Genomic DNA, 13479 nt, shown 5'->3' with positions numbered 1-13479 from the left:
TTGTTGGCAATATCGCCCCTTCTTCCGTGCGTGCTATGGAGAAATACACGGCTGCAATCAATCTCTGCCTTTTTAATTAATTTAAACTGCTTCACCGACTCCAGTGCCTCAAAATCCACATAAAACAGTCCACCGTTCATTGGTCCTTCGAGTCTACAATCATCAAGAATCGCCTACAGTTCAGAATTACATCACAGAGTTGGTGCGAATCCACAAGCAGAAAACGAAGACAAGACAGAGGTCAGCCATTTTAATTTCTTTTCGCCGGAAGCAAAGCCAGCTTGACACCGCTTGCAGTTTTTTTTTCTGGCTATTGCCACAATAAGCAGCGCAACATCAAGTCTGCGAAACTAGCGCCACGACGCAGCGAAACTAGCGCCACGCTAAGCTACGAAGCGCTGATCGCCGCTTCAAATCGACCTGACAGCGAAATCTAATCTGTACGAGTCGCAATCGCAACGCAACACTGCGGAAGCGCGGAAATCCAGTAGTGACAACTGAACGACGCCAACCCAAGCCACACGTCGTGCCGTGACAAGTCTTTTTCGTTCGCTCTTCGCCATGTTTGTTCATTGTTCGTTCTAACTAAAGACAATAATTTAAGTTTTCAGTAGTAATCTTCATACAGTGTTTTGTTTAGTGTGTACAAATAATGTCCGATTACGAATTAAAGGAGAGCATTGCGGCCAGGGGCCGTGCAAAGGCTTCCATAACGCGCCTCAAAAATTCATTCAATAAAGAGGCCCTCCTTAATTCGGAATTGGAATTACTGTTGGTAAAAAGGGAAAGATTAATTACCGCCTTTAACGAGTATGACCGATTGTCGGCGCGCATAACCGCGCTTAACTTAGAGCCTGACAAGTCCGACAATTTGGACGAGGATGATGTCGAAGACACCTACTTACATCTACTCTCGCAACTCGATGCGATCGCCAACACCTTGCGATCAAATAAAGGTAACCCGCCGCCCGATACAAAACCAGCGACGGGCCCCGGCAAAATTAAATTACCCAGCGTGGTCATACCAACTTTCACTGGTAAGTACACAGAATACTACGAGTTTATGAGCATGTTTACAGCAATGATACATACAGAAACCACATTTTCTTGTGTACAAAAGTTGTATTACCTGAAGGGTTTTTTGAGTGGTGAGCCTCTAGCATTAATAAACAATCTCCCACTCCAAGATGATAGCTACACTGAAGCGTTGAGACTCCTAAAAGAACGATACGACAATAAGGTTCGAATTACGCACGAACACATTGGCGTACTACTCGACATGCCAGCAATAAATAGGTCAAATGTCACTAACTTGCGTGCATTTCTTTCAGTTGTCAAGCAGAACCTAGCTGCTTTAAAAAACCTAGGCGAGATGATCGACACCTGGGACTCCATCATCATATGTATCCTGTCAAGGAAGCTTGACACAATGACATATCGAGCATTTCAGATGGAGCGAGACAATACAATTCCTCCCACGGTAAAAGAGTTCATTGACTTCATTGAGAAGCGTGCATTGGCTATCGAGAACACTGACTGCAATGTCCAAAAGGTGCAATCGCAACGTCTAGCCAGCTATCCTGTAGCTACGCAGAGCCATCAGATCGCCGCCTGCATTTACTGTAAGTCAACTGAACACAAATTATTTAAGTGCCAGAGTTTTAAAATGGCTGCAATTAACAAACGCTTAGAGTTTGCATCAACTAACAACTTGTGCAATATTTGTCTGTCCCAACACAAGCGCAAATGTAAATTTCACTTTCGCTGTTCCTTGTGCAAGCAACAGCACAACACATTATTGCACAGTGATGAGCCCTCACATCACGCAAGCCCTTCTGTCACCTTGTCTGCTACTTCACACCAGGGTCAGGTCTTATTACCTACTGCACGCATAAAGCTCATAGCTAAATCAGGGACGGTAATATATGCCAGAGCTCTCCTTGATAGTGGTTCACAAGCATCATTTATAACACAGAAGGCCGTGGATGCATTAGGAAAATCATCACAGAAAACTAACACTACTATCATGGGAATTACAAATGCTGAGCAATCCATTGACAAATGTATAAACCTTGATGTGCATTCTGCAGTTTATCCATTCAAAATAAATGTCAATTGCCATATTGTAAAAACAATAACAACCAAATTGCCACAAACTCAGTTTGATATGTCACGCATGGTGTTTCCCACCAACTACAAGCTAGCGGATGAAAGCTTTAATAAGCCGGGTGATGTGCATTTGTTGCTTGGAGCTGACGTGTTCTTCCAGGTCCTGCTACCGCAGCCGCAGTTTGATCGTGGCGGCGCACCCTGCAGCCAGAGCCTCGCAGCTACCAACCAGAGCTCTCCAGCATCAGGCACCACAAACCCTGGAAGTCCATCGCTAGTACACACATCATTCGGCCTGGTCGTCGCCGGCCGCACGCAGCTGCCTGCAGGAAACTTTGATCAGGTTGTGTCTTTATTTTGTAGAGAATGTGACAACACTATTTCTAATCAAATGAGTGCATTTTGGGAAGCTGAAAAAGTGCCTGAAATCTTCCCAGAGACTACCAGAGCATGAGTATTGCGAAAAATTGTTTAAGGAAACTACTAAGCTTGAGAACAATAAATACCAAGTTTCAATGCCTATAAAAGTTCCTTTAGAGCAAATGAACTCTGAGTTAGGGGATTCTTTCAATTTAGCACTAAATAGATTTCTAAACCTAGAAAAAAGATTGCACAAAAATGTGAATCTTTTCAACGAATACAAAAAATTCATAGATCAGTACCTTGAATTAAAACATGGTGAGTACCGCGAAATTGATCAGCTTGATTTAAATAAAATCCTGTGTGTACTTTTTACCTCACCATGCAGTGATAAAAGAAGATAGCCGCACAACAAAACTGCGGGCTGTCTTTGATGGGTCTATGCGTACAAATAAAAAGGTATCATTGAATGACATGTTGCTTAACGGTCCAGTGGTACAGAGAGACCTGTTTGATATTCTCCTTCTATTCAGAATAGACAAGTTATTTTTTATTTGTGATATCAAAATGATGTTCCGCTGTATAAATTTAGACCCAGCTCAGAGATCATTGCAAAACATTCTCTGGAGAGAATCCCCAGAGCAAGACATAAAATGCATAGAGCTGAAGACAGTAACCTATGGCCTCAAGCCATCATCTTATTTGGCTACTCGCTGTCTCAGTGATCTTGCTGAAAGGCACAAAAGTTCAATGCCACAAGCATCATCAGCTATAAAAAACAATACTTATGTTGATGATGTTTTGGTCTCTTGCAACACCGAACAAGAGTTAACTCAAACACAGTCACAGTTAATTCAGTTACTCAATATGGGAAGTTTTCAGTTGCACAAATGGGCTTCAAATTCCAAAACTATTTTAGAGAATGTACCTAAAGATAGTCACCACATAGGAGAAGTTGAGCTCCAAAAAGACAACGCGCTTGTGAAGACATTAGGCATACACTTTGATGTGAAATCTGATGTCTTCAAGGGCACGTGTCCCGAGCCTTATATCAGCCGAAATGATTCAAAACGCGACATCCTAAGTTACATTAGCAAATTTTACGACCCCCTGGGTTTAATTGGTCCAGTTTTTGTTCGCGCGAAAGTTTATGCAAAAACTATGGTCAGCTGATGTGGGCTGGGACTCAACTCCTCCCAGATGACATTCGCAGTATGTGGACTGACTTTGCAAAAGATCTTTCCAAAATGCAACCAATAGTTGTACCGCGCTGCGTCAAGCCGCAGCAAACTGTAGTCAATCAGTTAGTTGGATTTGCTGATGCGTCATCAGTGGCTTATGGCTGCTGTCTGTACTTACGCACAATCGATACGCATGGCAATGTGCGCACTGAATTGCTATGTTCGAAGTCTCGCATCAATCCCTGTAAGAAAAAACTTACCACTCCGAGACTTGAGTTGAACGCAGCACTATTATTGTCAAGTTTGGCAAAGCGAGTACACGATATACTTACAATAAAATTAAAAATTGATGCAACTCACCTTTTTTCTGACTCGCAGATAGTACTGGCATGGCTAAAGACTAACGTCACAAAACTACATGTCTATGTCGCAAATAGAGTCCGATCGGTAAATGAATTGACTAAAAATCATAATTGGCATTATGTCAATACCGACCATAATCCCTCAGATTGCCTTAGCAGAGGTCTTCAGCCTCAAGAAATCAATAGCCACGCCCTCTGGTGGCACGGTCCATCTTTCTTGCACAATATAGAGTATAATTTTCCAGACGGTACAATAGCACCATTAGAGCTGCCTGAATCTAAGCCCGAGCAATCTAGTGCACTCTGTCTGACAACCACAGTCAATAATAATAATATACTTGACACCTTGAAACGAATCTCTACTATAGGAAAAATGACTCGCGTACTTGCATACATTCTCAGATTTTGCAACAATGCAAAATCTGCTTCTCAAAAAGTCAAAGGCTTTCTCACTACATTAGAGCTAAATAAAGCGCTCATGCTACTAGTGAAGCAAGAACAAGCTATTTTCTACCTAGAAGACATAAAGTTGCTACAATCTCACAAACAAGTCAAAGGTGAATTAAAATCGCTGGCTCCCTTCCTCGATAGTGAAGGCATTATGAGAGTTGGTGGTCGCCTGCAAAATGCGCCGCTTCCATATGCTGCACAGCATCCGGCCATATTGCCGAGAAAATCAATAATTACTGACTTGATTGTGAGAAACGAGCATATAGGTCTACTACATGCAGGGCAAAGGCTAGTTTTGAGTTCCTTAAGGCAACGATTCTGGATAACTGACGGTTTGCGTACTGTAAAAAAGGTAATACATAAGTGTGTAATATGTTTCAGACTGAAGGCTGCTGCGACAACTCAGCTGATGGGCTCTTTGCCTACAGCACGAGTTACGGCATGCCGCCCGTTCGAGAGGGTCGGAGTGGACTTCGCCGGGCCGATATCAGTCAAGAACAGTCGCATAAGAAAACCAGTAATCGGTAAAGGATACATAGCCCTATTTGTATGTTTTGCCACAAAGGCGATACATCTTGAGCTCTGCAGCGATTTGACCACCGAATGCTTTCTCGCCTCCTTTAAACGCTTCATAGCGCGACGTAACAGGCCCAGCGACGTCTACTCTGATAACGGGTCTACTTTTAAAGGAGCAAATAATAAATTAGAAGAGTTCTATCGCTTGCACGCCTCTCAAACCCACCAGCACGATGTGCAGTCTTACGCGTCCCAAAAAGGCATCAATTTCCACTTTATACCTAGCTATAGCCCTATATTTGGCTCCTTATGGGAAAGTGCAGTCAAAAATACAAAGCATCATTTAAAGCGCACCGTTGGGAAGGCGCTACTGACGTACGAACAGCTAAACACCGTGCTGGTGGAAATAGAAGGCATTCTAAATTCGCGACCGCTCACAGCAGTCACAACTGATCCAAATGATCTCTCATACCTGTCTCCAGGTCATTTCCTCACTGGTGCCCCTCTCAATACCTACCCAGAACAAGATGTAAGCAATAAATCTATAAACTTACTCAAATTTTGGTCCATCATAAGTAACATGAAACAGGTGTTCTGGAAGTATTGGAGCAGGCATTACTTGAATCAATTGCAAAATCGACCAAAATGGCAATCGACTAGGCCTAATGTGTGTATAGGCAGTTTAGTTATATTAGTTAATGACAATTCCCCTCCTCTCGAGTGGCCGATGGCCAGAATCACTAACCTGTTCCCTGGGAGAGATGGTTTGGTGCGCGCAGTTGAAGTGCGAACGGCAAACGGTCATACTCACAAAAGGTCTATCCATAAGATATGTGTACTACCGGTAGAGGTATAATTTTTTCTGTTTAAAAGAATTATTTTTTTTTGTTAGAGGTTATAGTCTCTTTTTTTATTTCACATTGAAGCATCAAATAAATTAATGTTTCTTTAATCTAATATTTTATGTGCATGATAATAACAATGATATATTGTCGATGTAAATTTAGCTTATAAATAACCAAAGCCACCATTCTTGTAATAATTCATTTATAAGCTCTGCTCTAAAGTACTAAAAAATATTCCAAAAATTTATCTATGTAAAACTTGTTATTACACAAATACACAATAGATGTATTCATAATGGCATAATTTGGTATACATTGTAAAAACAATACTAAACAGCACTCTTTTATTGGTAAAAAATTGTTTCCTTTTTTGGTTCTTTCTGCAACCACAAAGCACAAAAATTGTGATTTGTAATTTTTAACTAAGTATATGTTTAGTTTGCTCTTAGTATACTCACGAGTAAATAAATTAACCTTCATTTTCATTCACTATATATTATGTATGTGAACATGTTCTTATAAAATTTCTGTGCAGGTTTCCTCACGGTGCAAGTAGGTATGTGAAAGGCATCCTTAATAATAATGTCTTTATTTCCGATACGCATTATGATTAATGTTTTGTTTGTATAACTTCATGCTAAGTGTCAAAATCTAAGTGTATCTTTAATATTAAGCTAGTTTCTAAATAATTTTTATAGCTAGTTCTTATTATGCTAATTAATTATGCTATGTTGTGGACTTTGTTTATACTGTTCTATTTGAAGAAAAATTGTATTAGTTTCTTGTAGAGGCCGCAGCATGTTGCGTACTAAATCGATTCTATCGATATAACTATAGCTAGCAACACAAGCTAAAAATTGTTAATTTTTAATACTTTTTTATTGTTGGCAATATCGCCCCTTCTTCCGTGCGTGCTATGGAGAAATACACGGCTGCAATCAATCTCTGCCTTTTTAATTAATTTAAACTGCTTCACCGACTCCAGTGCCTCAAAATCCACATAAAACAGTCCACCGTTCAGAACCCGCAGCACTATTATGCTCGCCGCGTGAAGTTACCCACAGACGCACGTGTAGAAGGTCTGACAGTTAGCTTTAAACAATTTGATCTTAACTCATTACTACAGCGAATCTACGGGACAACATGTTACAAACGCACCACAGAGCGCGGCGCTCCCTCTCAATGTCCTGGACATTCCGACATACTCTTCGTGACCCAGTGACCCAGGTATTGAACTTGTCTACTCTTTTTAAAGGAGTACCGCAAAGCGTGACTGGGTGCATTGTGTAACTCTTTTTACCTTCTTTAAATTGCAAGAGCTCCACTTTTCGACGCGTTATACGAGTCCATGGGTCACAGAAATACGTCTCACAAATGTTCACAGTAAATCTAATGCGCTGACTGAGCGGCTGAGCAGCACCATGTCGTCAGCATAACGTATGTTGTTAACAATGTATCCTAATGGCATCCAACATTAGTACTGCTCAGCTCCTCAATCAGCTGTGTTCAAATACAAATTAAACAACTTTAGGTCCGGGTTCCTTTAAGTTTCAAAACATAACTTTTTTGGTGACTGTACTTGCATTGTCATTTAATCTACATCATAGCATTATGGTGAACCAGTATCCGATGCGCAAATAACACACTCTTTATTCTTCCTATTGTCTATGTAATTTTAACAATATTGTTGTGTATTGTGTGGTTGTGAATGTACATATTTTGTTTCTTTCTTTCCTTTCTAATTTCTTTATTAAGTATACATATGAGGATACGCAGAAAAACAAGAGTTATCGAAATAGCAAGTAGATTAGCTCGTTGTTGTGGCGATGGCAGGCCATATAGCACGGACATCAGATGGCCGTTGAAGCCGAAAAGTTTTCGAATAGAGCGCAGCGTAGCACGTCCACCAACGAGATAGACGGTGACCAGGTAAAGCCGCAGGTTCACGGTTGATACAGGCTGCTTCCAACTGAAGCAACTGGAGATCTTTGGGGGAGTCCAATGTCCACGATATGATGGTGTATACCAAATTTGAAGAAAATATGACCATTGTATCGGATACTGTATCCAAATCCGGAAAAAGTCCCGTGTAAACGATTTCAATGTGATTTACATCGATTTAAATACTACCGTATTCCCGAAACAATGTACATTTTTCAATTGTCCACTCCACGGTAATTATTTTCCAATGGAAACCCAGAGTCCAATCCGTTGAATTAAGCTTCGAAGCGTAAAACCAATCGCTATCTCCGTGTCCCACTAAAAAAAAACAAAAGCTAGACTCTCACTAGGGGTTTCGTACATTACAATTTGTAAATCGACCTTACGTTTATCAATTGTACAATTGTTCTCATCTTCAAAGTCGCTACACACTCGTTGGTGCGGATGAGTACTAGAAACCCTCATGACGAATTTTTGCATCGCAATAAATTTTACTGTTGAAAAATTCAAACCCCCTTACATTGATATACATCAGGTCGATTTGTAAACTGCAATCCCAATTTTGTTGCGCGCCAAATATAATTTTATTTAGGTCAATGGAAAGAAGTACATACATTTTGATTTATTGCAGAGCGTCATAACTTGTTCAAATACATAGACAAGCGGACAGCGAAGCCCGTAAAGTGTTAAAGGTCAATCTTCACCATCGAGGTAGGAACCCTAAAAACACAAAATCTATCGCTATCAATGTAACTACGAAGAATATTTCGTGCAACGGAACACCCAAAGAATCATATCAAAAAAACCTTTGGGCAAGTGAACAAAGTCCACGTTTTCGTCGCTTTTTCGTTCCGAGTTTCAACGTAGCTTAAAGAAGGATCATTTGTTAAAGGTTGAGTTGTTTTGTTTGTGTTAAATCGTGAGTAAACAAGTAACGGATTGGTCCTTGATTCGGGCTTTCCAATTTTCCAGATATTATTTTTATTGATGCGTGGGTTGACTTATGCTTTGTAGCTAACAGGTATAGGACAGGACTAATAATAAGATGAATATAATTATAACCCTAGCTTTTAGCGTAAGGCAAATATCTGAGTAAAAACCCAGTCGAAAAATGGGTACGGACGCAGAAACTGATCCGCTTACTAATGCGAAATCTTTTAGTTGGAAAAAACTTTTTCGTCTAACAAATACGCGGAAATTTTAGACGAAGACTTTAGATCGAAAATGATTTCTAGATTACTACATAGATTAATTAACCCTATGGCTTTTTGCAGCAGAGAGACGTCATAGCAACATAAACACCAGGAATCCAGCCAGTCGACAAGCGTAGCTGTAGCCAATAGTGGCGTTTGATGCCACCTATCAGAAGTCATAAATCCTACGTAACAAATCAGCTGGAAAGATATGACGTAGAGTAAAGATACATCTATATTTCCCTCGAAGCCTGGTTGTTCAGATTCCCGGTGTTCAATTTGGCATAATGCCTCTGGTGCGTAAAGCTAATTCGTTTTAGAAAAATCTTAGATTTCTTTGAGCAAGTGTATTGTCAATAAAAACAAATTAAAACGGGGTTACTTTAAAATGCATGAGCTACTTTGGAAAACAGTTCTTATGCCATGTCCTTATTTTTTTAGACCACCTGTGGCAGTGAAATACCTACCTTCATAAATTATCTAACTTTTTACTTCATTTGCTCAGTCGACATACGAATATTTGCGATTTTATAGCCATTTTAAATCTATCAAAGTAGCCCCAAAATTTCCTAAAGTAGCTCCAGTTTAAATCCTTTTGTACTACCATCAGCCAAATAAGTGGTCCATCAATTCTTAAACAAGTTCCTAGCAAATGAATATGTCGCTAAAGTCGAACTTTCAAGTTGACAGACACGTCTATTGGCATTATTGTTTTATGACATGCAAACGATTATCAAACTTAAGAGTAGTAGACCACATATTTGGCCTAACTATGTTTTAACAAATAACATAACTGATTACTGATACCAGTTCTATTCAAGTTGTTACTTAGTCCTTTAAAATAAACCAATTAGCAATGTCATTACAAAGTTAGGAACCGAAATGCAGATATTCGAGCAAATTGCAGTATTTTAGCACGGTAGTGTAATACTCCAATTATGTAAATGCGAGCAGACGTGTTAATGCCTGCTGTTTGCTGCGGGTTGTCATGCGTGCTGGTTTTGTTTCCAACTGGATTGCTTTGGATAATGGAGTAATTACCAATTTTTGCAAAGGTTAGGAGGATAATTGAGTTTTGGAGATTCGGAGTGCTAGGAAAAACCGGTCAGTGTTTATAGCAATTTTTGGGTTACAATACAAGTAGCCTGTGTTTAATTCTAAACTTCAATATATCTCTACGCAGGTACCAGATTTAATCCAAAATTCCGGGATACCCAAAATTGTCACGAGGGAATTTCAAAAATTCATAAACTCTCGTCATATTTCATGTCCCTCATCCTAGTTGCAAACAAACGCGCTAAGGTTATGTTACAAAAGTTCATTATAGTCATTAAGTTTTCTTAATTTTTTTTTCGTTAGAACCGTTTCGTAAGAAGCTTTTACTTAGCTTACCGTGTATGTTTTATTTAAGTATTTATTTGGGTCAAATCTTGGAAGCAAATTCTGACCTACTTCCAATACTCCGATTTCCGATCGACTTGAAATTTGGCATACTTATGAAAGTAGTGGCAATACAATTATCTGGAGTTTCTCTCTCTCTCTCTCTCTCTAATTTGGATGGCAATGGAAGTACAGTCAACAAACGTGCAGTTAGCAAAAAAAGCTTGTATTAATAATGACATTTTATACAAAAAGTTATTTTTTTGTGTACAAAGATAGAGTACTCTGAAAAAAAACTTTCACAAATAGAGAGCTACACAGCCTGTCATTATTAAAAGACGCTCCTTTTAAGGGTTCCGGAGCCAACATGGCAAAAACGGAACCCTTATAATAGTTTCGCCATGTCTGTCTGTCTGTCTGTCTGTCCGTCCGCGGCTTTGCTCAGAGACTATCAATGCTAGAACTATGCTGACAAAATGGTACAATTAAAAATTCAAAAATATATTTTTTTACGGTACCTCCCATTGACGTAAAGTTAGGGTGATTTTTTTTTCTCATCCAACCCTTTAGTGTGGGGTATTGTTGGATAGGTCTTTTAAAACCAGGGGGGTTGTTAAGACAATTTTTCGATTCAGTGAAATCGAGCGCCCCCCTCTAAAATCTAAACCAGTGAGTGGAAAAATTTGAAAAAAATCAGGATGGTATTAAGTTTATCAAACTTTCAAGGAAGACTATAACGGCTAAGTTTGCTTGAGAATTATTAGTAGTTTATGAGTAAATAGCAGCCTAAGGTATAAAATGTACCAAAACTTGGAAGATTCCGTATAAAATACCACAGACAACGACGTAGCGGGTAAGCGCTAGTTCTATCGCAACAAATTGACAGTTAGCTTCGTCAAAACTCATTTAACTAAACCGTAGAGGATGCCGCCGCCATCCAATTCGACGCCTGCTATCGCTGCAACTTCCATTGATAAATAAATAGAGTTGCAGTTGGTTGTTATAGAACTTCGTTGTACGCGTGTGGGATCGGCGCTGAGTGTCCGGTGCTGGGGTATTTCTGTTAAGGATTAATGGACTTGTAGCGTGAAATGACTGTGGGAACAGTGCCGTTTTAATTTTATTGCACGTTGCTTACGTTGCTTTGAAATGTGGCTCTATTTGTATTATACGGTGCAATTTACCAATGTCAAGTGATAAAGATAATCAAAAAATTTCAGCCACTGTTCAGTAAAAGAATACTATTTATATGCCCCCCCCCCCTCTTTTGTCGGGTTATTAGCCATCGGCCAATGAATCCATCATTGAATGATGCCCAGGACGCATTAGCCCAAGCACTGGTATTCTCCGCGGAGATAATAATAATAATCATTTATTCAAACATAAGGTTGTACAAACACTAGAGGACAGAAATGTTTCTGTCAACACTAAGAAGAAGTTAAACAATTTGCACAATTGAAGTTGTTATAACTCTGACCTCCAAACTAAGCAAAAGCCTGTATCTTGGAGCATCAGCGTTCGACGCGAAAGATATCCAGAAGGTAACCGCATCTCTTTGGCACACGAGGAGAATATTGTTTTAGAAAAAGTATTTTAATGGACTAAACAATTACTTTAATCACCGGCGACCTTGTTTAGTTCATGATACAGACCTGTCCGCAAAGTAACAGCTGATTCAATAAATTAAAAAGTATTTCATGAGAGACCATTTGATTAGTATAGAGACGTGGGACTTTATCGCACAAAAAGTTAATTTTGAATTACTAATGGGATTTTGACGTATTTGTATTAGTTTATATTATCTAAATTGTTGTCTCAGAGTTCGCTCTTAGCGACCGCCTCTTTTAAGCTGACAAATAAAAACTAAAGCTGATTCTGTGGCTCGGCCATGTTATTTCCTCGTGTATATTTGTCCTGTTCGCGAAGTTAGGTGATACCACAGCGAAAAAGCTCGTTGAGCGACTAGTACTAAAACTTGCTCGTAACTATAAGAGCCCAAGTTCCCAGCGAACTATTCCATTAGGCAATAAAGTCGTTAAACACACATAAGTTAGGTACCCAGCGCATAAAACTAAAGCATAGCTTGCATCCCGCTAAGGCACTGCACAGTACAAAGCAAACTAACTTACCCATTAAAACTGTAAACTAAGATTCACAGTCATAATAACTATCTGACAATTAACGTGGAAGTAAATCTCGTTATGGAGTAGGGTACGAACTTTTAATTAGTGATTTTTGATCTGATGGCTGGGTGCTTTGTTAATATATATAGATATCTGTGGATACGGATTCGTATTCGTTTCCGAAACTTTAAATTTCCTCAGTTTCATACTCAGTACCATCACATGTAGCCGGGATAGGTGATTTATTAAAAACTTGATTTACATTGTGGTAATTATTTTATGCGGTTGAACATAAAAGTCATTTCAATTGAAGTATTCAGAGAGGTGGTAACCATTTTGGATATTTGAGCCAGCGTGTAATAGATGCAATAGATGCTTGACGATGGCCATAATGACCCTTTCCTTATTTATCTATTGTCGTCGACCAACTGGGAGGTAGCTTGCCTTGCCCAAAATGAGCTGCATTTTTCATCATATTTATTTTTAGATGCCAACAACATTTTGTTATAATTACCGCGTGATTCAATCCATCTTGCAAAGTTATCGAACCTTAACCTTGAAGTATATGTCAATTCATTAGGTATATACAATTAAAAATATTAGAAAACAAGAACATTGCGCGCGAAAAACAATCGCATTTAAATATTCATGGATTTTTTACCTTGTTGTGGACCTTATTACCTAATCTAAAATGTCTATCAGGTCTGAACCTATTCGTCGCTATCCTATACTTAAAATTCTCAAATAAAAAAGAAGACTTTTTGTAAAAGATTTGTTCCAGATCCAGAAAATATATTCTTACTAGATTTTTCCCGCGGCTACGCCCGCGTGGAATTCGGTTATCGCGCGCTGTTCCCTCGGGAACTGTGTATTTTTCCGGGATAAAAAGTAGCCTATGTCACTCTCTGGTCCATAAACTATTTCTAAGCCAAAAATCACGTCGATACCTCGCTCCGTTTCGACGTGAATGACGGACAAACATACAAACACACACACTCGCATTTATAATATTATTATGG

General features: G+C 39.3%; 2 protein-coding genes across 5 annotated transcripts in view; one reads left to right on the top strand and one right to left on the bottom strand.

Moving 5' to 3' along the window:
* Nucleotides 1-13479, bottom strand: part of nAChRalpha1 (nicotinic acetylcholine receptor alpha1) — a 372458-nt gene that overhangs the window by 84625 nt on the left and 274354 nt on the right. The gene's annotated exons all lie outside the window — the stretch shown is intronic.
* Nucleotides 11-2542, top strand: LOC141439660 (uncharacterized). The gene is made up of 3 exons (XM_074103996.1): nt 11-1037; nt 1332-1622; nt 2270-2542. Exons 1-3 carry the CDS (start codon nt 653-655, stop codon nt 2293-2295), a joined length of 702 nt encoding a protein of 233 aa, XP_073960097.1. The 5' UTR covers nt 11-652; the 3' UTR covers nt 2296-2542.

Source organism: Choristoneura fumiferana, chromosome 21 (assembly GCF_025370935.1).
Source record: "Choristoneura fumiferana chromosome 21, NRCan_CFum_1, whole genome shotgun sequence".
NCBI classification, from domain to species: domain Eukaryota; kingdom Metazoa; phylum Arthropoda; class Insecta; order Lepidoptera; family Tortricidae; genus Choristoneura; species Choristoneura fumiferana.
This window is presented reverse-complemented; position numbering and strand designations above follow the sequence as displayed.